Raw genomic sequence first — 27,221 nt, 5'->3', positions numbered from 1 at the left:
CTCTAAGCACCTTATAGTGTCTTAATGGCCACACGAGTAACTGATGTTGGTTAGAAAGTGTTTGGCAACAGTCTTCTTCTCCCAAATGTGGCATAGTGTCCCAAATAAGTGAAGGGAATCCTGGCTATTTTTGCTATTAGCTGCTGTTCTGTAAGAGTTGTCCCAAATAAGCGGCTGCCTCAATTAATGGATGACCAATTAACCAGGATCCACTGTAAAATTATAAGAGTAATCCCATAAAATGTAGTGTACAACTGTCATATACATAGGCTGATTGTATGTGCATAAAGTGACGTTAAGTCATGTATGTAGTAGTTGGTGAGGTGGGTTCCACATCAGTATTAACACTAGTTTAATGCTGACTATTTAATACAACATGTTAATGCTGACTAATGCAATTCGATCAGTGGAGAACTTGCCTATTCTCTTTGAACAGTGACATGGTTTAGTGATCCATTGAGTGGGTAAATTGACTATCCCACTAGAACACAGAAATGTCCACATTAGGCATTTGGATCTTTGACTTGGCTCAATCCATCCTCTACAAGGCTGACCTACTGAAACCTATGAGCTACACTGGAAACAAGCTTTCTATTGATTAACTTTGAAGACAGGCTGAATTTAAAAAAAAATTCTTTTGCCTAATTCTGCATTTTCTTGATTACAGACCAAAGCAGCTGCATGAAATTCCCCAGTTCTTCTGCCCAGATAAAAACAAAGTGAACTTTATACCAAAAAGCGGTTCTGCTTTCTGTCTGGTCAGCATCCTGAAGCCACTTCTACCTACGCAAGATTTAACGTTGAAGAGCTCCAATCACAGCATCATCGTCCCAGCAGCAGTCATACCGACGGTATCACTTGCACAACCGCTGCCAACACATCTGGAGCAAGACAGAATTTCCAGAGGCACCTGCATGGGCCACGTGCAGTCTTCAGTACACCAGCATTCAGCACAGACAGAAGAGTTGGAGAAATGAACCAGTGAAGCTGGCCTTCACTGGGGAAACCTACAGCAGCATCACATATCTGCAACTTGGCAATAAGGTTTCCAGCCTAGGGTACATTCAGTGGGGAGGTGGGAGGGGTAGGGTGGTGGGAGGGTGGGTCAAGGGGTCCAATCAAACCCAACAACAGAAACTTTAAGGAAATGCCTTTCTCGAGACCATTTCACAAAGGGGGATGATCTTGTTAGGTGCATGATGTTTAACATTTTGTTTTAGTGTGGAGTATTTCCCCTTGATGGGCACAAAGACTAAAGACTAATCTGTGGAAGGGCACAAGGTGATTGGGCAAAAATGTTACTTGAAAGGACCACAGCTGTCACTATTTCCCCCTTCCTCTGTGGAGCCATATCTTTTAATGGTTCCTGTTCTGTTTACATTTAAATAAAGATTATATATATATTATATATAAGGTTAACATTTCCAAGTTAATCAAAGGCAAATGGAAGCCACTTGAGTGCTACAGTAGTTCTGTTCTCAGGAAATTTTCCTTGTTTCATTTGTGGTTGTGTATATTTACTACATCACTGGCCACTTTCACAAGAGAAAACACATTCAGGTATACTAAAGAATTTCCAGGATTGTGGCAGGTTGTTCTTTGTGCATATTACCAGTCTGGGATAGCAAGTGAAACAGTGTTAAGGCTTTTTGCCGCCTTCTGCTTTTTCTCCCTATCAACTGTGGACTATTATGATCACACCATTGCAATCTGAGCTTATGGAACAGTATAACACCAGCCCCTTACTTTGTTTGTCTCTGCTGTTCTTTAATGGTGTGCTTGCTTCTCTTGAAAACAGCTGGATTTCGTCTCTGCTCAGGGTTTATTGCAAGCTAACTGAGCTTATATTTTGGGCTTAGTATCCACAGAGATTTTAGTCTAAATATTGTAAGTTTTAAAAGGTGTTTTTTAAAATTGCATTTCACTGGGAACAAGCACTCCTTAGATTTAAAAATGATTCATTATTGGAAAGCTTTTGCAATGTATAGACTTTTTACTCGGAGAACAAACAAAGTTCCCTCCTTATTTCAAATGTTCAGTATCCTCAGAACTATGGAAATACATTGAGCAAATCATATGAATGGTTTGTACTATGGTGTTGAAATTTCCAGTAGTACCTGCAGGTTAAAGAATATGGTGAACTTAATCTAAAATGCTGTGAGTTCACTCTTTCTCCTGCTTTCTTGTTAAGCAATGATAAATGGTTTTTGGCTGATTTTTATTTAGATGATTATGGCATAGATGTTTAATCATGTAGATTATTTAGATTTTTTTTGGACTTTTTTTTGCCAACAACAAATATTGAAGTACAGACCAAACAACATATAGTTACAGTGGTGCTAGAAAGTTTGTGAACCCTGTAGAATTTTCTCTTATTTCTGCATAAATATGACCTAAAATGTGTTCAGATCTTCACAAAAGTTCTAAAACTAGATAAAGACAAACCAATAAAATAAATAACACAACAAACACTAAACTTGTTCATTTATTTATTGAGAAAGATGATCTAACATTACATTTTTGTGAATTTTTGCCCAAGAAGTTCAACTTCTGTCTCACCTGTCCACAGAACATCGTCCCAGGTGGTCTTTCGCAAACTTGAGGCGTGCAGCAAAGTTTTCTTCGGAGAGGGGTGGTTTCCTCCGTGGACACCATTCTTGTTCAGTGTTTTTCTTATAGTGGACACATGAATAGAGAGTTTAGCAAGTTTTAGAGATTTCTGTAAGCTGTTACCCTTGGGTTCTTTTTCACCTCCTTCAGCATTGCATAGTGTGATCTTGGCAGGATGCCCACTCCTGGGGAGAGTAGCAACAGTACTGAGTTGTCTCCATTTGTAGTTAATTTCTTTTACTGTGGACTGATGAGCATTCAGGTCTTTAGAAGTGCTTTTGTAGCCTTTTCCAGCTTCATGCATCTCTGCAATTCTTCTTCTAAGATCCACTGAAAGTTGTTTTGATCAAGGCATGGTGCACATAAGCAGATCTTCCTAGAGAAGAGTGGGATCTGTCAGTCACCTGACTTTGTGTCTTTCTTTATAGGACAGGGCACCTCTATAATCCACACTTTCAATCTCATTGATTGGAAAACCTGCCTCCAAATAGCTTTTGCAGAAGTCATTACCCCAGAGGTTCACATACTTTTTCCAACAGATACGTATAATATTGGATGATTTTTCTCAATAAATAAATGAACAAGTATAATGTTTTTGTGTTATTTAATTGGGTTCTCTATCTGTTTTTAGGACTTAAGTGAAGATCTGATCACATTTTATGCCATATTTATGCAGAAATAGAGAAAATTCTACAGGGTTCACGAACTTTGTAGCACCATTGTAAATGCCAGAACAAATACCAGTCTGCATTAACTGCCTCACATTCCCTTCATCAGTAGTGTTCATTAGCTTTGTGATTAGAAATTTGCTTGGTGTCAGATAAATTATGTAAATTGGCATTGTGGGTCAGTCACTGTATCAGAATTCTTGTGTTTTAGATACATAGAATGCACCCTATAATTACAGATGATGGGGTATAATGTGCTGTCTCTTCAGTCACTCCTAAAGGTTCTGGAGGTTGAGTTGTGTCAGTAGCATTCATCTATCAGAAAGCCTTGGGGATCTTTTTCAAACCTCAAAAGCATTGTGAGCAGCACTCATGGCTGTGACTGATAAAATGGTCAAGTTTTTAAAAAACAGGAGAAGGAGTGTTGGGTTACACAGCAGCAGTTGGCATCAAGATATTAGCAAGAGTGTTCTCTCCTTTGATATGTGGATGAGCAATATGCCCAAATACTATTTACTTAAATATTCTGACCATAAGCCTTGTAGCTAATACTACATATGATAAGTTCTTGCTCACATCAAAAGATCTTTAACAGTTCGTGAAAATCTGGCAAATGCCAGTTCTACATAAATATGGCAGCAGTGGGGGAGAAGACACACTGCATTGACTTCCATATGTTCTGCAGCGATGCTCATTTTTACTGAAGCAATTCTTAAATAGCTTTAAGATTAACATCTTAAACAGTTTTCAGCCTGTGTGTGATGAAGCAAAAGCTTAGAAGCTTTTGGCTTAGAATTTGATCTCTTGCAGATTTACATTAAAAAAGGACCTTTATCCTGTGAAGATCTAATTCAAAATGGCTTCAATTGAGGAATCAAAAAGCAAAAAGGAAGTAGATCTTGGAAAGCCAAAAGGAAAACAACAAATGCTGGAACATTTTGTATAACACTTACATGTCATCAGTAGAGAAATGTTTCAGATCCATCAATAAAGTTCATTCATTGGGCCAATTTGTTAATTCTGCTTCTCTCTGCCTGGATGCAGTCTAATCTACTAAATATTTCTAGCATTTTCTGTTTTTATTCCAGTTGAGGGGTCTTACTGCTGCAGGAATGTTTGATGATGTGGGGCGGAGCTACTATTTGGAGTCTGTTACAGAGCATTAACTTAGAGTAGTAGTTTAACTAATTGTATTTGAAAGTTAGGTTTCCATAGAAACTAAATATTTAATGACATTAATTAAAAGCTGCAAAATTGCTTACAACCAGGTTACTTAGAAATGAGCACTGTATTATTAGCAGTGGAATTAGAAATATACAAACTAAATGCACTCAACTGCCTGGATATTCTTCAAATGACAGGCTATTTGATTCATTGTGGAGATGCTGGCTCCCAGGATAGTAATGCCATTAGTCTTTCTTCCCTCTCTTTATTTCTTTCCAATGTATCAAACAATTCCCTTTTGATTTTTCCCCCATTAACCTATGGATTAAGGGGTAATTTACAATAGCTAATTAACCTACTTACACACTTTGGGATGGAACGAAACTGGAACATTTGGTGAAAACCCACACACTCATGGAGAGAATGTAGAAGCTCTGAAAAACAGCAACTAAAATACAACTGGATCCCTGATGTTGTGATAGCAGCATTAACTGTGTTTGGTTGACCAGTATTGTATCCATTATAGATGATATAGCTCAATCACTGTCTAGAACAAAATGGGTTCTGTGCCCTATCCCCTCCCTTTAGTTACCTCTTTTTGTGTATCGAAGAAAACCTGGCATGTTGACACTGTATTAATTCTTTGAGCTACTTCCTATTTCTCATCCTTCACTAAGGTAATGAAAGGGTCAGATCCAATTTCACAAACTGCTTTTTGTTCTTGTAACTAGTCTAGAAGTTACCAAACCTGAGCATACTGATCTACCAATCAGTTGCAAACCTCTACCAGCATTCCCCTGAATAGCAATAACCTTTGCATGACAATATCTGCCCTGGTTGTCCATATGATTATCTTTGATGCTCTATCCAAACAAATAAAATGATGTTCTGTCTGATCACTGTCTGATTCAGTTTTGTCCATATCCGTATTATGACTAATCCTGTCATTATCTGAGCTCATAACCTGTTTGTTTCTGTCCTCCTCATGCCTTTCATTAGTAAAGTCTTCATCTCTACCAAGGGCTTATCATCTGTAAAGTTATCTCCAATGACCTTGCACTTCTCATTACTGCAGGACACAGTAGCCCTATGAGTGCACGTCACCACAAGATTCAAACAACCTACTGCCCAACTACCATGACCGAAATCAGTTGTCTTCCTCTTATACGTAATCTATTTATTAGATTAGTGCCCAGCTCTTGGGTAATTAACATGTGATATTTTGATGTCCTTTTTATTAACTCCTCAATTCCAATATCCACCTCAACTTGTACTATGAACACTGAAGACCCTATCCTTCCTTACATTCTTGCCTCTTACACTGATGCTTTTTTCATCATTTAAATCACATGGGTGGCTATGCCCCAAATCTTGATCTAATGCAAACTTGATCACAAATCTCTTGCCACAAAACCCACATCACATCTTGTATTCTGAGTCACTCTCATATCAGTCAAAACATCTGATTTAACATTCTGTTTGGCAACAGAGCAAGTGTTTACGTGGAATCTTCTCACCTTTCCACACTTCTCACAGCTTCTTTTGATCTCCCTGTCAGATTGGCAGTGCGTACTATATTTCTCGAAAGCATTACATTGTGTAGAGCTTTGATTATACTTCACATTGTCATGACAATCCAAGCGTCGTCAGTCTCACTACAACATCCACGTGCCCCTTCCATTACCTTCACTCGATTTGCTGTTATTCTTGCCCTGACATCCATCTCCAACCCCACACGAATCATTATCAACTTTGTCTCCATTGTCATTGCTAACATCGACTATAAAACTATTGTTGGCACCATTCTTTTTAATCGATATTACTAAAGGATTTTAAGAAATTTAAATACCCAGTTGAGATTTTTTTTTTAAATTAGTGGCAGGATGATACATATTAGAGTTTTGAAGTTAAAGCCATCTGTGCATTGGGTTTTAATCCCTCCAGACTAGATCCCATCTAGAGCAAAAAGCAGCACAAGACCACATTCCCAACCCATCCTACATGTCAGCTTCACTAGCAACAAAATAGGCAGCAGGCATTGGAGAGACCACTGCTCACTGTCATTCATTGACCACTTTATGAATTTGCATGTCAAGAGTATAAATACCAATGGCATTACAAGTTTTATCATCTCATAATTTCTCTTCCAAACTGCCGGATGAATTGCATGCTCCACGGATATGTATACCACGGGTTTGTGAGCTCCTGGTCTAGCCAGTCCAGCTCTGCTGCATGTTTGTGCTCTTCTGTTTGCTTTCTCTGCCTTTCCATTCCAAGCTGCAGTATGACATCTTCCTTATCAAAATATAGCCACTTTTCTGAAGAAACTACATGTATTCTATATGAATGCAGGAAATAACACTTTATTTGAAAGCTAAGCTTTTAAGAACTGTTTCAATTCCTGTGTTGCTTATTCAGTTGCATTGTGAATTGAGTACGTGAATACTTGTCCCGTCAGAAGTTGCTACCACTTAATACTGAAGTTGCTTATTTGCTTTATACATTAATGTTTCCGTTTTTAAATATCCTTTCTAATCCACATTAGGCTGTTCAAAACAGGATGGAAGACCACCCTGCGGAAAGAAATTGATATCTCCTCTGTCGTTACCAAAACTATTCTGATTGAGTAGATATTAAACTTGTAGCAAGATATTTACAGTATCCTCTAATGATGACTGGACTGTTATAAACTAATAAAGAAAATTGGTATATAAATGTTCCACGGAGAGTCATGTATCTCAAGTTTCATATCAGAATTTCTCTTCAGATAGTTACTGCTGCCCTATAAAGTTTGGTTTTGGAGGAAAGAGCCATTGGTAAGCAAAACATTGGGAGAAGAAGGTTAAACCTTTCCAATTTTGATTCATTTTCTCATGTGAAAGAAGCCTTTGTAAAGGCTGGATAAATTAAGTCAATTTTCAGTGTTTAAGATGTCTTAAAATTGCTTTGGCTTTTATAGAAGTTTGGGCTAAGGAAAATGTTTGAATTGTTAGTATGTTTGGGGAAGTTATATAGTAATTGTAATGTCTATTTTCTAAACCTTTTTCTTGTGCCAAGCTCTATGTACTGCATCTAGAAACGCTGTCTTGAATTTCATGGTAAACTATTGCAGCAAACTCCTCAATGCATTAAGCTAACATACTCGAGGCACACTGGATCTGTTGGCCTAACCATGGGTCTTTTTTTATAAACCCAGTACTATTTTCAAGATTATAGGGAAAAAATTGCATTGATATAATACTTTTTGCATCCTGAGGATTGGTATGCTTAGCCAATGAATTTAAATATTCTTGCATTTGTAATATTATTTGATGGGAACTGTGCGTTTCTATTTCAAATTTATTCTGATACTCCATCCTTGAAGTCAACTGAAGTGATCCTAATAAATCAATTCTTTGATAACTCCAACATTTTGATAGGAAGAAATTAAACTGCCATTTGTACCATACTTTACTTATAAATGTTCCACTGTAAGTCTGAAAAGGAATATGATGCTCACTGGCAGAGAAATTAAGCCTTATTTGGCCCAAAAAGACAGGCAAGCAGCTGTTACTCCCAGAGTTCAGCCAGGAACTATATTGAATTTAATTTTAACACCGTTGGGATTTTCCTAACTTAATAACTACTTTGCAATTGGTTTGCTTATGAGACTGGCTACTGGCTTACAATTGTTCTTTTGGTCTTCTTGTAGTGTTTTCTTATCTAGCTCATTATTGATTTCTTGTTATTTGATCCCACAAAGAGTCTCCATTGTTTGTTTATCTTCTTTCTCAGCCCTTCTCCACATTTCCTCCTGCCTCCTCTGGGACAGCTGAAGTTGAAGATGAATGTATGGGAGGATTCTTTACATTAAGCTGCAGCACAGAGGTTTATGATTCATTTCTACCTTCATTGGCAATGGCTGTTTGTGGGAAAATACACAGTCCAATCTCAGCTTTAGTTGGTGCAGGTAGCTGGTATTATTTAGGGGAGCCAGCAGCTGCCTTTGGTGGGCATAGATAATAGTAGGAGCTCTTTGTTCATGCCTTGTTCTAGCATGTGCTGTGCACTGAGATAGGAGTGGTCATGGCTGTGATGCCACTACTGCTGTTATGTCAGAGGTGCTGACCATAGCCTGTGTAAAAGATGATGTTTTAATGCTGGTAAGCAGGAAAATACAGAACTGCATCTCATAGTTTGCAAGGGGGATGGGACCCGGAGCAATAGAGCAGTGAAAGAAGTGCATGGAGTAAAGCCAGATCAGAGGCTTTGAGGAAAGAGAAGCAGAATAAACGGTGTAAAGGTAGTAAGGTAGAAGGGCTGAAATGTGTGTACTTCAATGCAAGAAGCATCAGGAACAAAGGTGATGAACTGAGAGCTTGGATACATACATGGAATTATGATGTTGTGGCCATTACAGAGACTTGGCTGGCACCAGGGTAGGAATGGATTCTCAATATTCCTGGATTTCAGTGCTTTAAAAGGGATGGAGGGGACGGGAGGAGGGGTGGCATTACTGGTCAGGGATACTATTACAGCTACAGAAAGGGTGGGTAATGTAGCAGGATCCTCTTTTGAGTCAGTATGGGTGGAAGTCAGGAACAGGTAGGGAGCAGTTACTCTGTTGGGGGTATTCTATAGGCCCCCTGGTAGCAGCAGAGATACAGAGGAGCAGATTTTGGAAAGGTGCAAAAATAACAGGGTTGTTATCATGGGTGACTTTAACTTCCCTAATATTGATTGGCACCTGATTAGTTCCAAGGGTTTAGATGGGGCAGAGTTTGTTAAGTGTGTCCAGGACGGATTCCTATCACAGTATGTGGACAGGCCGACTAGGGGGAATGCCATGCTAGATCTAGTATTAGGTAATGAACCGGGTCAGGTCACAGATCTCTCAGTGGGTGAGCATCTGGGGGACAGTGACCACCGCTCCCTGGCCTTTGGCATTATCATGGAAAAGGATAGAATCAAAGAGGACAGGAAATTTTTTAATTGGGGAAGGGCAAATTATGAGGCTATAAGGCTAAAATTTGCGGGTGTGAATTAGGATGATGTTTTTGCAGGGAAATGTACTATGGACATGTGGTCGATGTTTAGAGATCTCTTGCAGGATTTTAGGGATTAATTTGTCCTGGTGAGGAAGATAAAGAGTGGTAGGGTGAAGGAACCATGGGTGACAAGTGAGGTGGAAAATCTAGTTAGGTGGAAGAAGGCAGCGTACATGAGGTTTAGGAAGTAAGCATCAGATGGGTTTATTGAGGAATATAGGGAAGCAAGAAAGGAGCTTAAGAAGGGGCTGAGAAGAGCAAGAAGGGGGCATGAGAAGGCCTTGACGAGTAGGGTAAAGGAAAACCCCAAGGTGTTCTTCAATTATGTGAAGAAAAAAAGGATGACAGGAGTGAAGGTAGGACCAATTAGAGATAAAGGTGGGAAGATGTGCCTGGAGGCTACGGAAGTGAGAGAGGTCCTCAATGAATACTTCTCTTCGGTATTCACCAATGACAGGGAACTTGATGATGGTGAAGACAATATGAGTGAGGTCGATGTTCTGGAGCATGTTGATATTAAGGGAGAGGAGATGTTGGAGTTGTTAAAATACATTAGGACATTAAGTCCCCAGGGCCTGAGGGAATATTCGCCAGGCTGCTCCACGAGGCGCGGGAAGAGATTGCTGAGCCTCTGGCTAGGATCTTTATGTCCTCGTTGTCCACAGGAATGGTACCGGAGGATTGGAGGGAGGCAAATGTTGTCCCCTTGTTCAAAAAAATATGGTAGGTTTAGTCCGGGTAATTATAGACCAGTGAGCCTTACGTCTGTGGTGGGAAAGTTGTTGGAAAAGATTCTTAGAGATAGGATCTATGGGCATTTAGAGAATCATGGTCTGATCAGGGACAGTCAACATGGCTTTGTGAAGGGCAGATCGTGTCTAACAAGCCTGATAAGAGTTTTTTCAGGAGGTGACCAGGCATATACATGAGGGTAGTGCAGTGGATGTGATCTACATGGATTTTAGTAAGGCATTTGACAAGGTTCCACACGGTAGGCTTATTCAGAAAGTCAGAAGGCATGGGATCCAGGGAAGTTTGGCCAGGTGGATTCAGAATTGGCTTGCCTGCAGAAGGCAGAGGGTCGTGGTGAAGGGAATACATTCAGATTGGAGGATTGTGACTAGTGGTGTCCCACAAGGATCTGTTCTGGGACCTCTACTTTTCGTGATTTTTATTAACGACCTGGATGTTGGGGTAGAAGGGTGGGTTGGCAAGTTTGCAGATGACACAAAAGTTGGTGGTGTTGTAGATAGTGTAGAGGATTGTCAAAGATTGCAGAGACACATTGATAGGATGCAGAAGTGGCAGATGGAGTTCAACCCGGAGAGGTGTGAGGTGGTACTCTTTGGAAGGACAAACTCCAAGGCAGAGTACAAAGTAAATGGCAGGATACTTGGTAGTGTGGAGGAGCAGAGGGATCTGGGGATACACGTCCACAGATCCCTGAAAGTTGCCTCGCAGGTGGATAGGGTAGTTAAGAAAGCTTATGGGGTATTAGCTTTTTAATTCGAGGGATGGAGCTTAAGAGTCGCGATGTAATGATGCAGCTCTATAAAACTGGTTAGGCCACACTTGGAGTACTGTGTCCAGTTCTGGTCGCCTCACTATAGGAAGGATGTGGAAGCATTGGAAAGGGTACAGAGGAGATTTACCAGGATGCTGCCTGGTTTAGACAGTATGCATTATGATCAGAGATTAAGGGAGCTAGGGCTTTACTCTTTGGAGAGAGGGAGGATGAGAGGAGACATGATAGAGGTGTACAAGATAATAAGAGGAATAGATAGAGTGGATAGCCAGCGCCTCTTCTCCAGGGCACCACTGCTCAATACAAGAGGACATGGCTTTAGACCATAAGACAAAGGAGCAGAAGTAGGCCATTCGGCCCATCGAGTCTGCTCCGCCATTTTATCATGAGCTGATCCATTTTATTCTATTTAGTCCCACTGCCCCGCCTTCTCACCATAACCTTTGATGCCCTGGCTACTCAGATACCTATCAATCTCTGCCTTAAAGACACCCAATGACTTGGCCTCCACTGCTACCCGTGGCAACAAATTCCATAGATTCACCACCCTCTGACTAAAAAATTTTTTTCACATTTCTGTTCTGAAAGGGCGCCCTTCAATCCTGAAGTCATGCCCTCTCGTACTAGACTCCCCCATCATGGGAAACAACTTTGCCACTCTGTCCATGCCTTTTAACATTCGAAATGTTTCTATGAGGTCTCCCCTCATTCTTCTAAACTCCAAGAAATACAGTCCAAGAGTGGACAAACGTTCCTCATATGTTAACCCTCTCATTCCCAGAATCATTCTAGTGAATCTTCTCTGTACCCTCTCCAACGTCAGCACATCCTTTCTTAAATAAGGAGACCAAAACTGCCCACAGTACTCCAAGTGAGGTTTCACCAGCACCTTATAGAGCCTCAACATCACATCCCTGCTCCTATACTCTATTCCTCTAGAAATGAATGCCAACATTGCATTCGCCTTCTTCACTACCGACTCAACCTGGAGGTTAACCTTAAGGGTATCCTGTACAAGGACTCCCAAGTCATGTTGCATCTCAGAACTTTGAATTCTTTCCCCATTTAAATAATAGTCTGCCCGTTTATTTTTTCTGCCAAAGTGCATAACCATACACTTTCCAACATCGTACTTCATTTGCCACTTCTTTGCCCATTCTTCCAATCTATCCAAGTCTCTCTGCAGACTCTCCGTTCCCTCAGCACTACTGGCCCCTCCACCTATCTTCGTATCGTCAGCAAACTTAGCCACAAAGCCCTCTATTCCATAATCCAAATCGTTGATGTACAATGTAAAAAGAAGCGGCCCCAACACTGATCCCTGTGGAACACCACTGGTAACCGGCAGCCAACCAGAATAGGATCCCTTTATTCCCACTCTCTGTTTCCTGCCATTCAGCCAACGCTCTATCCACATATGTAACTTTCCTGTAATTCCATGGGCTCTTATCTTGTTAAGCAGCCTCATGTGTGGCACCTTGTCAAAGGCCTTCTGAAAATCCAAATATACAACATCCACTGCATCTCCCTTGTCTAGCGTACTGGTAATTTCCTCAAAAAATGGTAATAGGTTTGTCAGGCAGGATTTTCCTTTAAGGAATCCATGCTGAGTTCTGCCTATCTTGTCATATGCCTCCAGGTACTCTGTAACCTTATCCTTGACAATTGACTCCAACAACTTCCCAACCACCGACGTCAAGCTAACAGGTCTAGAAATTTCCTTTTTGCTTCCTTGCCCCCTTCTTAAATAGCAGAGTGACATTTGCAATCTTCCAGTCTTCCGGAACCATGCCAGAATCTATCGACTTTTGAAAGATCATCGCTAATGCCTCCGCAATCTCCACAGCTACTTTCTTCAGAACACGAGGGTGCATTCCATCTGGCCTTGAGATCTCCTGCTAATTGGTTGGCACAGGTTTTCAGAGTCTTACCAGGTACTCCATCGGGACCTTCCACCTTGCAAGGGTTCACTCTCTTTAAAGACAGCCTAACATCGGCCTCTGAGACGGACATCACAAGGTCATCAGGTGCAGTAGGGATTTTCACAGCTGCCCCCTTTCAAAGCGGGCATGGAAGGCATTGCTTCTCTACCAGATGAACTCATTGCTGCCATTCACTTTGTAGGAAGTAATACCTTGCAGACCCTGCCAGAGTTGCCATGCATCCGATGTCACCTCTAATCTCGTTCACAATTGTCTCTTTGCCCTTGAAATAGCCCTCCACAAATTGTACTTGGTTTTCTGGTACAGGCCTGGGTCGCCAGACTTGAATGCCACAGATCTAGCCTTCAGCAGATGACATACCTCCTGGTTCATCTACAGCTTTTGGTTTGGGAATGTACAGTAAGTCTCTGTGGGCACACACTCATCCACACAGGTTTAAATGAAGTCGGTAACAACTGCAGCATACTCATCCAGGTTCGAAGATGAATCCCTGAATACAGTCCAGTCCACCAATTCAAAGCAGTCCTGTAGGCACTCTTGAGCTTCCCTTGTCCAAACCTTCTCTGTCCTCACTGCTGGTGCTGCAGTTTTCTGTCTCGGCCTATACTCGGAGTAGAAGTACAGCTAGGTGATCAGACTTTCCGAAGTGAGAGGGTGGAATAGCACAGAAGGCATTCTTGGTGGTGTAGCAATGGTCCAATGTCTAGAGAGGTAATGAATTTAGTCTAGAAGAAAAATGAAGTATGTAAAGCTTTGGAAGTTAGGATCAAATGAAGCACATGACGAGTATAAAGAAGCACTAAAGAAGGGAATTGGGAAAGCCAGGAGGGGCCATGAAAGGTCCTTGGCAAGTAGGTTTAAGGTGAATCCCAAGCCATACTATACCTACATCAAGAGCAGGAGGATAACTAGGGAGGGGTGGGACCACTCAAGGACGGTGGCGGGGGGGGGGGGGACATCTTAGATGCGGAGATTGTGAGTCAGATGTCAGATACTTACTGAGTACTTTGCTTCAGTATTTACCAAGGTAAAGGATATGGAGGACCAGGAGATTAGTGCAGAGTATATAAGTGCGTTAAGGCATTTAGAGGTCAAGGTTGAAGAAGTGTTGGGCCTGTTGGAATTCGCCCCAGGTTATTGAAGGAGGCAAGAGAGGAGATTGCTGAGGTCTTGACCATTATCTTTGCGTACTTTCTAGCCACAGGCAAGGTCCCAGAGGACTGGCTTGTAGCTAATGTACCTCTTTTTAAGAAGGGAACAAGGGAAAATCCTGGGAACCATAGACCAGTGAGTCTCATGTGATTTGTAAGAAAATTGGAGAAAATTCTTAGGGATAGGATATATGAGCATTTGGAAGTCCAAATTAATTAGGGAGAGCCAGCATAGGTTTGTGAGAGGCAGGTTGTGACTTACCAACTTGACTGAGTTTTTTGAGAAAGTGACGAGAGAGATTGATGAAGGTAGGGCAGTGGATGTTGTCTGCATGGATTTTTGTAAGGTGTTTGACAAAGTCCCTTATGGGAAGTTAATCCAGAAGATTACGATGTATGGGCTCCATGGTGAATTGGCTGTTTGGATTCAGAACTGGCTTGCACATAGAAGACGGAAGATAGTGATTAAAGGGACATATTGAACCAGAGGTCTGTAATTAGTGGAGTTCTGCAGGGATTAGTGCTAGAACTTCTGTTCTTTGTAATGTATATAAATGACCTGGATGAAAATGTAGATGGGTGGGTTAGTAAATTTATGGGTGATACCAAGACTGGTGGAAATGTGGATAGTGAAGAAGACTGGCAAAGAATACAGCACGATATAGATCAGTTGCAGATATGGGCTGGGAAATGGCAGATGGAGTTTAACCAAGATAAATGTGAGATGTTGCATCTTGGTAGGGTAAATGCAAGGAGACAGTACACTGTTAAGGGCAAGATCCTTAACAGTGTTGCTGAGCAGAGAGACCTTGGGATCCAAGTTTGTAGTTCTTTGAAAGTGGCTACACAGGTTGACAAGGTGGTTAAGAAGGTTTATAGAATGTTTGCTTTTATTTGTCGAGGCATTAAGGTCAAAAGTCAGATTATGATGCAACTTTATAAAACTGGTTAGACCTCATCTGGAGTATTGGCTACAGTTCTGGTCACCCCACTATAAGAAAGATGTTGAGGCTTTGGAGGGGGTGCAGAAGAGGTTTACCAGGATGCTGCCTGGTTTAGAGGGAAAGTGCTATCACGAGAGGCTGGATAAACTTAGTTTGTTTTCTCTGTAGTGGTGGAATCTGATAGAGGTCTACAAGATTGGGAGGCATAGTTAGAGTGGACAGAGTATCTGTTTCCCAAGGTTGACATAACTAATACCAGAGGGTGAGAGGGTTAGGGTCAAGGGGGATGCAAGGGGTAAGTTTTTTTAATCGGAGAGATTTGGATGCCTGGGATGGTGGTAGAGGCTTTTAAGAGACTTTTGGATAGACACATGGATGTAAGGAAGATGGAGGGATATGTACATGGTGTAGATAGGAGGTGTTAATATTTGGTAGTTTTTGATTTGCTCTTTTGCTGGCCTGTTCCTGTGCTATACTGCTCTATATTCTATTTGTCATGTTCTTGAGATTAATTTATTGATAATCTTCTGTTACCACAGAAGGAGAAATGGGTTGGGGGTTTAGGCTAACACCAGTTGTCTGGAAAATACTGACCCCACCACTGGAGAGCAGGCAGACCAGGGGCTATGAATGATGTTTGTTGGTATTTATTGGAGTTGGCCCTTCAAGCCATGCTGCCCAGTAATCCCTGATTTAGCTGCAGCCTAATCACAGGACAACTTACAATAACCAGTTAACCTACCAAAAAGTACGCCTTTGAACTGTGGGAAGAAACTGGAGCACCCAGAGGAAATCCAGATTGTCATGAGAACTGACTCCTTACAGTGGGAATTGAACCTGAGTTGCTGACACTATAAAGCATTGTACTAACCACTCTGCTACTCAGCCATCCTGAATATGGAACAGATGTTATCACTAAGATCACTGTGGAATGCCTAACATGAATATTAGGAGTGAGACAAATGGTCCCTTGCATTAGTCCCACCATCTAACAAGGTCATGATAAGTCTAATGTTGGTTTTAATTCTATTTTCCTGCCTCAATACCATAACCTGTGATGGGAGTCCTTCATCAACTCTTCTATTGTATTTGCCTCCATTCCCACCTCTGGCAGCACATTCCAGGCACCCACCACCATAGGGGAAAAAAGAAACTTGCCTTGCACATCTCCTTTCTACTTACACCCTCCCCACCACTTCTGGATGTGTGCCCTCTAGTATTGGCCTCCTTAACCTCTCAAACCTCCAGGTAAGATCTGTTCCTCTGACGCCAAGGATTCTGCAGATGAGTTTCTCCTGATCTGTTTTTGTCATCTACTATGCACGGAAATAGTTCAAGAGACTCACTGCCTTCCTTTTGAGCACAACGGATGTGATTTCTTTCCTTGTTGGGGTGTTTACATTGCATGAATAAATTTTAAAAGCTAGTTTAATTTTTAATGCTTTCAAGGTTATGAATAAAATGGAGTTGAGGAGCTGAAGAGCTGGGTTCGAACTGAATAAGGCAGCAACTGAGGGACTGACTAGCCAAATCCTGTTATTACTTCTGCTTTTAATTCCAAATTAGGAGGTCTTGTTGATAGTGAGGCAGATTACAATAAATTGCAGAGAATTCCTGATAAGTGTGCAGAAGAGATTTACGATGGTGCTACCTCGTCTAAAGGGTCTGAGTTATTAGGGAGAGGATGGGATTGGCCACGTGGATTTTTATTCCTTGGAGTATAGAATGAGTGGTAACCTCATAGAAGTTCATAAAATCATGAGGGGTATGGATAAGGTGGGCGGTCATCGTCTTTTCCCCAGGGCTGAGGAGGCCAATACTAGAGGGCACAAATACAAACAAGAGAAAATCCAACAACACACACACACACACAATGCTGGAGGAACTCAGCAGGCCAGGCAGCATCTATGGGGAAAAAGTACAGTCCACGTTTCGGGCCCAAATGGATGGCCGCTGGGAGGTCCCACTTCTCGCGGACAGAGCATAGATGCTCGGAGAAGCGGTCTCCCAATCTACTTCGGGTCTCACCAATATACAAGAGACCACACTGGGAGTACCGAACACAGTATATGACCCCAAGACTCACAGGTGAGGTGTTGCCTCACCTGGAAGGACTGAAGTGTAGGGGCAGGTGAAGCACTTGTTCCACTTGCGAGGATAAATGCCAGGAGGGAGATCATTGGGGGGGACACGAATGAATAAGGGAGACATGTAGGGAGCAATTCCTGTGGAAAGCAGAAAGTGGAGAGAGGGGAAGTTATTTGGTGGTGGGATCCAGTTGGAGGTGGCTGAAGTTTCGGAGAATTATGTGCTGGACATGCTGCTAGGTGAGGACAAGAGGAGCCCTATCCCTGATAGCATAGTGGGAGGATGGGGTAAGAGCAGACGTGCATGAAATGGAAGAGAGTTGCGGTTGAGGGCAGCATTGATGGTGGAGGAAGGGAAGCCCCTTTTTTTGAAAAAGGACACCTCCTTCGTTCTAGAATGAAAAACCTCATCCTGAGAGCAGATGTAGCAGAGGTGGAGGAATTGAGAGAAGGGGATGGAGTTTTTACAAGTAGCAGGGTGGGACGAGGGATAGTCTGTTGGTTTATAATAGACATCGATCAGTAAGCTGTCTCTGGAGATAGAGACAGTGAGATCAATAAAGGGAAGTGTTAGAAATGGACCAGGTGAATTTGAGGGCCGAGTGGAAGTTGGAGGCAAAGTGGATGAAATCAACGAGTTCAGCACCGGTGCAGGAAGCAGCACCAATGCAGTCGTCGATATAGCGTAGGAAAAGTGCGGGACGCTCACCGGTATAGGTTTGCAACATAGACTGTTCCACGTAGACAACAAACAGGCAGGCACAGCTAGGACCCTTGCAAGTGCCCATTGCTACACCTTTTGTTTGAAGGAAGTAGGAGGACCCAAAGGAAAAATTATTTAGAGTGAGGACAGTCTGCTAGGCGGAGGAGAATGGTGGTGGAGGGGAACTGGTTGGATCTGGTGTCCAGAAAGAAATGGAGTGCTTTGAGGCATTCCTGGTGGGGGACGGAGGTCTATAGGGACTGGTCTTGCATAGTAAAAATAAGATGATAGGGGCCAGGGAACCTGAAATTCTGAAGTTTGCCAGAACAAGCGGAATCTCTCAGTGGCCACCCTTTTTAATTCCAATTCCAATTCCCATTCCGATATGTCCATCCATAGCTTCTTCCACTGTGGTGATGAGGCCATGCTTGGGTTGGAGGAACAACTTGTATTCCGTTTGGGTAGCCTCCAACCTGATGACATGAACATTGATTTCTCAAACTTCCGGTTATGCCTCCAACTCCCCCCCCCCCCCCCAACTTCACCATTTCTCACTCCCCTTCCCTCTCTCATGTTATCTCTTTGCCCACCAATCACCTCCCTCTAGTGCTTCTCCCCCTTTTTTCCTTACTCCCTGGCCTTCTGTCTCTTTCACCAATCCTCTTTCCAGCTCTTTACTTCATCACTCCCCCTCCAAGTTTCACCTCTCGCCTGGCGTTTCTCTCTCCCCCTCCACCACCTTTCAAATCTACTCAGCTTTTTTTTCTCCAGTCCTGCTGAAGGCTTTCGGCCCAAAACATCCACTGTACTTTTTTCCTTAGATGCTGCCTGGACTGCTGAGTTCCTCCAGCATTTTGTGTGTGGGGCACTGATACAAGAAGGGAGAGATTTAAGAGAGACTTGAAAGGCAACTCCTTTCCACAGAAGGTAGAGAGTATCCGGAATGAGCTGCTAGAGGAAGTGGTTGACCTGGGTACAATTGCAACATTTAAGAGGCTTTTGGATAAGTTCATGGAGGACAGGGGTTTGGAGGGTTATGAGCTAAACATGGGCAACTGGGGCTAGCAAGGTGGATGCTCTGGTTGGCATGGACCAATTGGCCAAAGGGCCTGTGTCCTTGCTATATTTGCATATGACACAGCCCTTCCCCTCATGTACCTACAGTACCCAAATGCTTCTTAAACGATACCATTGTACCTGCCTCACTCTTTCTGGCAAATCATTCCATATACTCATCACCTATGTGAAGTTGCCCTCAGTCCCCTTTTAAATCTTTCCCCTCATCCCAAATCTATGGCTCTAGATTTGGACTCCCCTATCTGTGCCTCATAATTTTAAATATTTCTACAAATCACTTCTTATTCTCCTATATTGCAAGTGTAGTTTAGAGGGAGGCTATAAAGTGTTTGGAGAGGAACAAAATGGTGTATTGTAATGGAGATTGATGAGCTATTAGACCACGCTGTTCTCATGGCTTAAAGGTGCACATCAAGTATTCCAGTACTTTGGGTATGATTTTGATTACTTTTTTAAGGTGCTGATTTCTGGCAGCAGATGGATCTTCATTGTTTAAAAAAAATTATGACTGAAGAACTGCCTTTCATGATACTGGATAACTGAGATAAAATGTCAATGTTACACTCTCCTGCTCGACTCTATGAGGTTACAAAGGTAAGTTCAAACAGATCAATAAAATCATTAGCCACATGTTGAGAAACTGGTTTTAATAGAAGAGGCAATTTCCAGATATCCATTCAGTACAAAGAGCTCAAATGCTACTTTTTAGAAAAAAAATGTTGAACCTACAATGAGATCCCTTCAGTGAAATTACAATATATTTAGAAAATTTGGGAGTCTACAGTGGGAATTTCTAGTATTGGAGTTTTAATTGCCATTAGACTTAAATTTAACGTGCATTAGAAATGACAGATGATTACTTTTCTCCATTAATCTATTGAATTACTATTAGTGCATAATAGATGAGAAATAGCGTGAGCATTTATTTGCCAGTTCTTACCAATCCTGTTAACTGTAGGCATTGTTGCATTGTTCAGGTAGCTGCTACTTACTGTGAGACAGGAAGGTACCATGGTATAGGTGGCAGGGGAGCCTTACAGTTGTACTGAGGACCATTTCCCATTCTAGGCTAATGGTGACATATAGGCGAAGGTAAAGAACTGCTGAGTGAGAAACAGCCTAGACACTCATGGAATAATGCACGTCAGTTTGCATTTACATTTGGGACTGGACATAGTAAAACATATTTGGAATGTGATGTGCAGGACTGCACAAGCCCTTTGTACATTTACCCAATGAAACAAGTAGAATCTGTAATATATTCATCTCTACAATTAGACAAATCTTTACGGTGATTAAGAAAGCTCTCTTGCTCAACTATATTTGCTAAGAGTTTGTTATGCAAAGCCAAACTGCTTTGTTAATTGAAGTACACTATACTCTTGCTAAAGAACAGTTTTTATATTAAAAAAAGAGCCCACGAAGAAACAAATCCTTAATGGATGCCAATAAGGAAATGAGGGCTTCTTTAGTATTGAGAGTTAAGGTGAGGTTTATTCAGGGATTATGTGTGTAATTCCTTGTAACTCGGTACTCTGATCTAGCTGAATCTCAATTTCTGTGATAGCAGCTTGAAGCAGATGTATTACATGACACAAAAATCATGATGTGATTTATGTGCACATGCTATTTAGGCTTTTTACTTGAGGCATTTATGCAGAAAATGTCCTTTGTGTTCTATCATCAATTGTAGACAGGGAAGTTTTACTGGATGCAAACAAGATCAGATTGTGGTACTAAGCAAGTTGCAATCAAATGTACATCTTTATCCAGGCCCCAAGGCACATTTTCTGGAGAGAACTGTGCTCTCTCACCCAACCCTAAAACCTAATCAAGGACCAGGTAATCAGTCTAATCTAATAATGGTTATTGCAGGTTTTAACTTGGTGTTGCCGTATTCTGTGTATAAAGCCAGGATTTACCTTCAGTCTTTGATGAGCTAACAGTTTTCCTTTATAAGCACACTTGAGTGCAGTTCAATCCATGGAACAAAATTTTTGCCATTTAATAGTAGTAATGTAGCATGGGATTTAATAGTTTTAGCTTTTTTTTGGATAAATACAGTGCTGCTTTTTTGTATGATAAAAGGATTTTATCTTCATGTAAGTATATATTCCACAGAAGATCTTACAGTACCAAATTAACCCAGTGACTGCTTCATGTGTCAAAACTCAGCCATTGCTGATGATCCAACACATGCCAGAGCCTGGGACTGCCATCCAGCAGCTCTGTACCTTTGCCTTTACAAGGTATCTTTGACAGTTCAGTCAGTGTTAAGAACTTAATGTGTATTGCACATCCCAAATTTTTAACAGGAATTTCAGCCCTAGGTTAACAAACAGTTCACATGCCACTCTACCTCAGAGAAAGTTCTAATATTTATCTCCCACCTCCCAAAGCGGTGTACATGGTGACTGTTCCCACAGATGCATGTTGGATCTTGCTTCCTCTGCAGTAGATCTGGGCTAGTTGTAAAGTCGCACCTAACCAGGCACAATATCAACACTGAGGTTAGTTGTGAGGAATAACTAACTGATCTCCAAAATTACAAGCAGAAAGTAACTAAAGTTAGGCCACCATTCCAACTGATGGGAGTTAGAGTAACTGCCTTGATGTAGCTACAGGGAGAAAATGTTGAAAGGCTGCTTGTATCCAGTGCCAAAGGGAATACCTTCTTGAGGCATTCAGGTATAACAATATAAATTGCAGAGTTTTAAAATTAGCAGTCCACATGTCAAAGGCAAACAGGCAAATCTCAGAGAAAGCTCTTAATTGTACATCCAAAGAACAACCCCATATTCATTCTTTTAAAATGACCATTTTACTCAGAGAAATCCCATGGTATAAATATTTTACAGTAGTACTTTAATGCACAGTTTGAGAAGAATGCAGCTGATTTCCAAATGCTCCAACACACCCTGTAGAAGGGCCTGGACTGTTTGTGGGTCACTATACAAATGTAGCCCTCTCACACAGCCCAGGACCTGTAGTGTACCCAGTACCCTGAGGAACGGCCTGGGAAACATGAAAACGATCTGGGGTTGCAGCAGCACTGGCAATACGTGAAACTAAGCAGGAAATTAGCATCACCAGCACTGCATCCCAAGTGTTTAGCAGATTTATCATACCCTGACCCTCATTTTTTAAATTTCACTTAACGGTCTTAGTGTTTTGGTAAACATAAATTAATTGCAGCAGTGAGACAATTGAATACAGTATAATGTAGCTCCTTCCTTTGTTCCCTCCAGTTTCAAGCATTAAGCAGCTCTTCATCTGTTCGACCTATAGCATCAGGGTTAGAGAGAGGATCCAGATCTGCAAACAGGTTAAACCAGGCTGATTTGTCCTGCGTGTTGCTCTTGGCAGCTGCGGGGAGAGAAAAGATTTGACTTATTAATACCAGTTTAGTTGAAGACGCAAACATGAGGAAATCTGCAGATGCTGGAATTCCAAGCAATACATACAAAAGTTGCTGGTGAACGCAACAGGCCAGGCAGCATCTCTAGGAAGAGGTACAGTCGATGTTTCAGGCCGAGAGAAGGGTCTCGGCCCGAAACGTCAACTGTACCTCTTCCTACAGATGCTGCCTTAGGTGAAGACCCCTGGTTCCATAGACAGTGTCTGGTTGGACAGCCTCTGCACTACAAATCCAGCAAAAGCAGTACCAGACAATGCAGCAAACTCTACCCATGTGCTTAATACCCTCTGGGCACAGTACATGCAGGTTCTGAGCTCCCTAATCTTGCACTAGTGCTAAGTGAGATCTAGTATATCATTGCCATCAGGCTTTGGCATCTGAATCATTTGTCAGAGCAATCCTAACCATGAGTTCAAAGGACAGAGTTAACTGGTGTATTCCAGCACTTAGAAGTACTTTGTTCACTTCCAACCAAGGGTGCTAACTCATACCTCTCCATTTCTAGGTGTGCTGATATACACCAGCCATCTCCTCCTCCAAGATGTGGTCTCTAACTCCACATAATGTAAACACAGTTTTGGGAAGCCAGTTCACCATAACACAAGCATATATGTGCTAATCCCAGGGTTCACACAACAATGAAGATTTTGGTTCAGACTGATGTCCTTCACATTCCATCAGTAACTGACTCTGGAGACAAGTGATTTCAGATCACAACATGACCCTTTCTTCATCTGTACTCAGTGGCCTCTTTATTAGGTACACCTACTCATTAATGCAAATATCTAGTCAGCTAATCATGTGGCAACTTGATGCACAGAAGCATGCAGACGTGGGCAAAAAGTTCAAATGTTCAGACCAAACATCAGAATGGGGAAGAAATGTGATCTAAGTGACTTTGATTGTGGAATGATTGTTGGTGTCAGATGGGGTGGTTCGAGTAACTGCTGATCTCCTGGGATTTTAACATGTAACAGTCTCTAGAATTCAGAGAGAATGATGTGAAACAATAAAACATCCAGTGAGTGGCTCTGGATCAAGCTGACAGAAAGGTGTCAGTAACTCCGATAAACATGCCTTTCAACAGTGGTGTGCATAAGAGCATCTCTGAACTTAAAGTGGATGGGGCACAGCAGCAGAAAACCAACTGGGTTCTGCTTGCATACGTAATAAAATGGCCACTGAGTGTACATGGCTCTGTTATTCACGGCAGAAATCAGCTATCAATGTCTCTAATGACAATTATTTCATGTCTTTGGCAGTCCTCTGCAGTGTAATGCAAATATTAAATTCTCTTTGTGTGAAATCCTTTTCTTTCTGGTCATGCCCACAGTACAGTGAAAGATTCTGCTAATCTTGGAGACACAGGGTGTGTGTGCAGGGGTACAAAGGTGAGACTTCTTCTGAGGACAGATTCTGCTGATCTTGCCTACTGAAATGTTGGTGGATGTGAAACTCGCTATCTGATCATTTAGATTATAGCACTGGCATCAGTCTCTCGCACTAACCTTTGGGTGGAACCTTTGGTAGGTTCTGGGATGGCTGTACTGGTGCTTTTGGCTCTGGCTGTTGTGGGACAGGAAGTGGCATTGGCTGTGGTTTTGTTAGATCAGTCCAACCTTAAAAATAGAAAAGTACAATCAGTAAACTGGCCTCCATTGTGTGAGATAGGATACACTACAAGCTGTAATAGTAATGACCGTACGTCGGCAACAGAAGTGTTGCTGAGCTCCACATCATACACTTACCCAACCAACAGACTTTTAGATGGGATTCTATATCTGATGTTTCATGATTGATTTGAACAGTACCTAGTTTATTCTCCCTTACTAGGACCATATACTGGAGACCACACTGGAGATTGATACAAGGGGAACCTACCTCACAGCATGCACTAGATCCCTGTCAGATTTAGTTTGTCTTAATCAAGCAACTTCAGGGATTCTGAGATTCATCTCAGTATCTTTGAGCTAAGCTTAGAAGTTTCAGTGTTTAGAAGAATGAGGGGGAACTCTCACTGACTATTGAAAGGCCTAGATAGAGTTGTCTAGGAGAGGATGTTTCCTATAGTGGGGAGATTAGGACCAGAGGCACAGCTTCAGAATACAAGGACATCTCTTTAGAACAGAGATGAGGAAAAACTTCTTTAACCAGAGTATGGTGAATATGTGGAATTCTTTGCCACAGGTGGCTGTGGAGACCAAGCCATTGGATATATTTAAAGTGGAGATTGATAGGTTGTTGATTAGTAGGGGGGGTCAAAGATTACAGGAACAAAGGAGGACAATGGGGTTGAGAGGGATAATAAATTAGTCATGATGGAATGGTGGAGCAGACTCGATGGACCAAATGACCTAATTCAGCTTCTATGTCTTATAGTCTTATGTTCTAAGGAGTCAGAATAAGATTAATTAAGATCCACAGTTTGATTGCTAATGAATCCAACTGGACAGCCACATACATATATGTATTGTTGTGTGAGGTTCTCCATAACCTTGCCCAATTACAGTGAAAGGCATTACGAGTTGGGCACTTCTGTTGGGCACCTGTCTCCTACAGGAGCACAGTCTGGGGAGTATACCATAATGTCAAGCATACTCACATTATACACAGTTACTGACAAATGCTCAGTGTTGTGTGATGAACATACACACACCCCCTTTTGTCATCCACTCAACTTACTGGATCAGATCAGATAAATGAGCAGGGATAATGGAGCACCATCTCTGTGAAGCGAACATGCTGAAGTTGTGGATTTCCTTCGGCTGTAGTAACCTTCTGGTTAAATTATTGGACCAACAACCCAGTAATCACTGGTTCAAATGCCTCCAGTGGAAATTTGTTGGAATCAGAAATAAATGAGCATAACTTGTGGTACTGAAGCACCTCAACCAGTTCACTGACGGCACTCCTCCTCTGTCAGGCCCCTTTGTGACCTCAGTCTCACACACTGAGCTCAAAGAACTTTGGAAACCAGGACAGATATCAAATGCTGGCTTCTCTGAGACTTACTCAACAGAATAGACAGGAGACTGCCTGGGGGTTAAAGGTTAGGGGCAGTAATTGGTGAGTCAATTAGGTAAAGGCTTGCTGATAACAGAAGGTTGGAACTGATTTTCAGCTGAATCAGTGATAACAGACAGTTTGTAGAGAATAATGAAGAAAGCTAATGGTAATTACACAACACTTATACAAAATAAGTTGCAGCAAACAACACCAATACACACACACACACAGAGTGACTTTCTGCCAGTGAACTTTGTTTCTGGAACTACTACAGTTGGCTTCCCCTTTGCAGAGTGAGATGACTGCTGAGCACATTTATGTGTAGAGGGGATGGGAAAGCACAGGCTGACTCACCAATGAAAGTTCCTGCCGTGTTGTGGCTGAGGTCAAACAGCTGGGATGGCAGGAAACCCGCCGGGGCCTCAGCTGGTTTGAGATCAGCACCTTCCAACGTGGGGCCCGGACTAAGACCCGAGCTATCGATTGTGCTCTGCCACTCATGGCCAAAGTCACTAGCTGCATTGGGATTTGGGTTCAGCAGGTCATTCAAAAACGTCAGCTCGTGCTTCTCCAGATCGTCACTCTCCAGCACGCCTTCCAGTGGGTCCCTGGGTACTGCAACACAGAGGGCACAGGTCACATATAACAACTCACAAAACAGCGCTCACTCAGTGGGATACTCACTGCAGATGGTAAATTCCTGTTAAACACTAAGAGGCCTGACATTACAGAGCAAGGTCAGAGAGTAACAGTGGTCTAACTTCGCTCAAAATTAAGAAAATTAACCACTGGCTCACAAACTATAAACACTGTACTCAAGAAATAAAAGTATAGTTTTCAATTGATAGGGTATTTCACAGTTCCATCAGTTAAAGCAATTCTAGCAATTATTTTAAGGTCCAGCCACTATTGAAATGTTGCGGCGAAAATGGCGAGGGGCATTCAGTCCAGTGCACCTGCCACTCCTGGAATTCACTATTAAAAATCTGGAGCTTCATGTCCTCTCGATGGAAGATCAATATTGTCTTTGTTGGTGAGTGACCTCTCTAAGTTTAAGATTATTTAACAACCAGTGGGGATAAAAAAAAAGATCAAAATGCTCTCTTCTCGTTGCTGCCATCAGGAAGGAACACAAAAGCTTTAGATTCCATACCACTAGATGCAGGAACAGCTATTATCCTTCAACCGTCAAGCCCTGAACTAGCATGGATTATTGACACTCACCACAATACTGAACTGATTCCACAACCCATGGACTAACTTTCAAGAACTTTTCAATATTATTTATTTATTTTATATGTAATGTTTGTCTTCTTTTGCACATTGGCTGTTTCTTGGTCTTGTAACTTTTCCTTGATTTTATTGTATTTCTTTGTTCTACTGTGAATGCCTGCAAGTAAATGAATGAATGCCTGCAAGTAAATGAATCTCAGGTCCACAATCCCTTATCCAAAATCCTTAGGGCCAGTCGCATTTCTGAATTCAGAAGATCTTTGGATTTCAGAAAATTGATAATTATATTGATAATTAACCTGTCTCAGTGCAGGTGGACTTTAGGACCCGGGGGAGCTCCGGACCTACGCACATCCTCCCGTATACTTTAAATCATCTCTAGATTACTTATAATACTGAATACAATGTAAATACTATGTAAATAGTTGTTATACTGTGTTGTTTAGGGAATAATGACAAGAAAAAAAGTCTGTACATGCCCAAACAACGACTGCTGGAGAGAGAACTTCCGGGTTTTCCCGATCCGCGCTCTTTTACAAATACTATTACAGTTTATTTATAGAGTCATATACTGATAAATGAAATAGTGGGATAATTATAGACCATAAATACTCTAGTACATTTTATTTCCAACAAAAACATTCAATAAAACATAAAAATATACA

General features: G+C 41.8%; 2 protein-coding genes across 3 annotated transcripts in view; one reads left to right on the top strand and one right to left on the bottom strand.

Annotated features, from left to right (window-relative positions):
* Positions 1 to 1,068, top strand: part of fam117bb (family with sequence similarity 117 member Bb) — a 219,564-nt gene extending 218,496 nt beyond the window's left edge. The window contains exon 8 of the mRNA XM_063051555.1: positions 668 to 1,068. Coding sequence (XP_062907625.1) covers positions 668 to 977 — 310 coding nt within the window. The 3' untranslated portion in view covers positions 978 to 1,068. The remainder of the gene's footprint in view (positions 1 to 667) is intronic.
* Positions 1,069 to 19,538: 18,470 nt separating this feature from the next.
* The window catches only part of ical1 (islet cell autoantigen 1-like), a 137,663-nt gene continuing 129,980 nt past the window's right edge, over positions 19,539 to 27,221 (bottom strand). For both annotated transcript variants that reach the window (XM_063051553.1, XM_063051552.1), the window contains exons 12-14: positions 25,678 to 25,938; positions 23,826 to 23,936; positions 19,539 to 22,265 (exon numbers count right to left, since the gene is read on the bottom strand). In XM_063051553.1, coding sequence (XP_062907623.1) covers positions 22,150 to 22,265; positions 23,826 to 23,936; positions 25,678 to 25,938 — 488 coding nt within the window. In that variant the 3' untranslated portion in view covers positions 19,539 to 22,149. The remainder of the gene's footprint in view (positions 22,266 to 23,825; positions 23,937 to 25,677; positions 25,939 to 27,221) is intronic.

The sequence above is a fragment of the Mobula hypostoma genome, chromosome 6 (assembly GCF_963921235.1).
Source record: "Mobula hypostoma chromosome 6, sMobHyp1.1, whole genome shotgun sequence".
Classification (NCBI taxonomy): Eukaryota; Metazoa; Chordata; class Chondrichthyes; order Myliobatiformes; family Myliobatidae; genus Mobula; species Mobula hypostoma.
The sequence above is the reverse complement of the archived record's forward strand: the minus strand, read 5'-3'. Positions and strand labels throughout refer to the sequence as shown.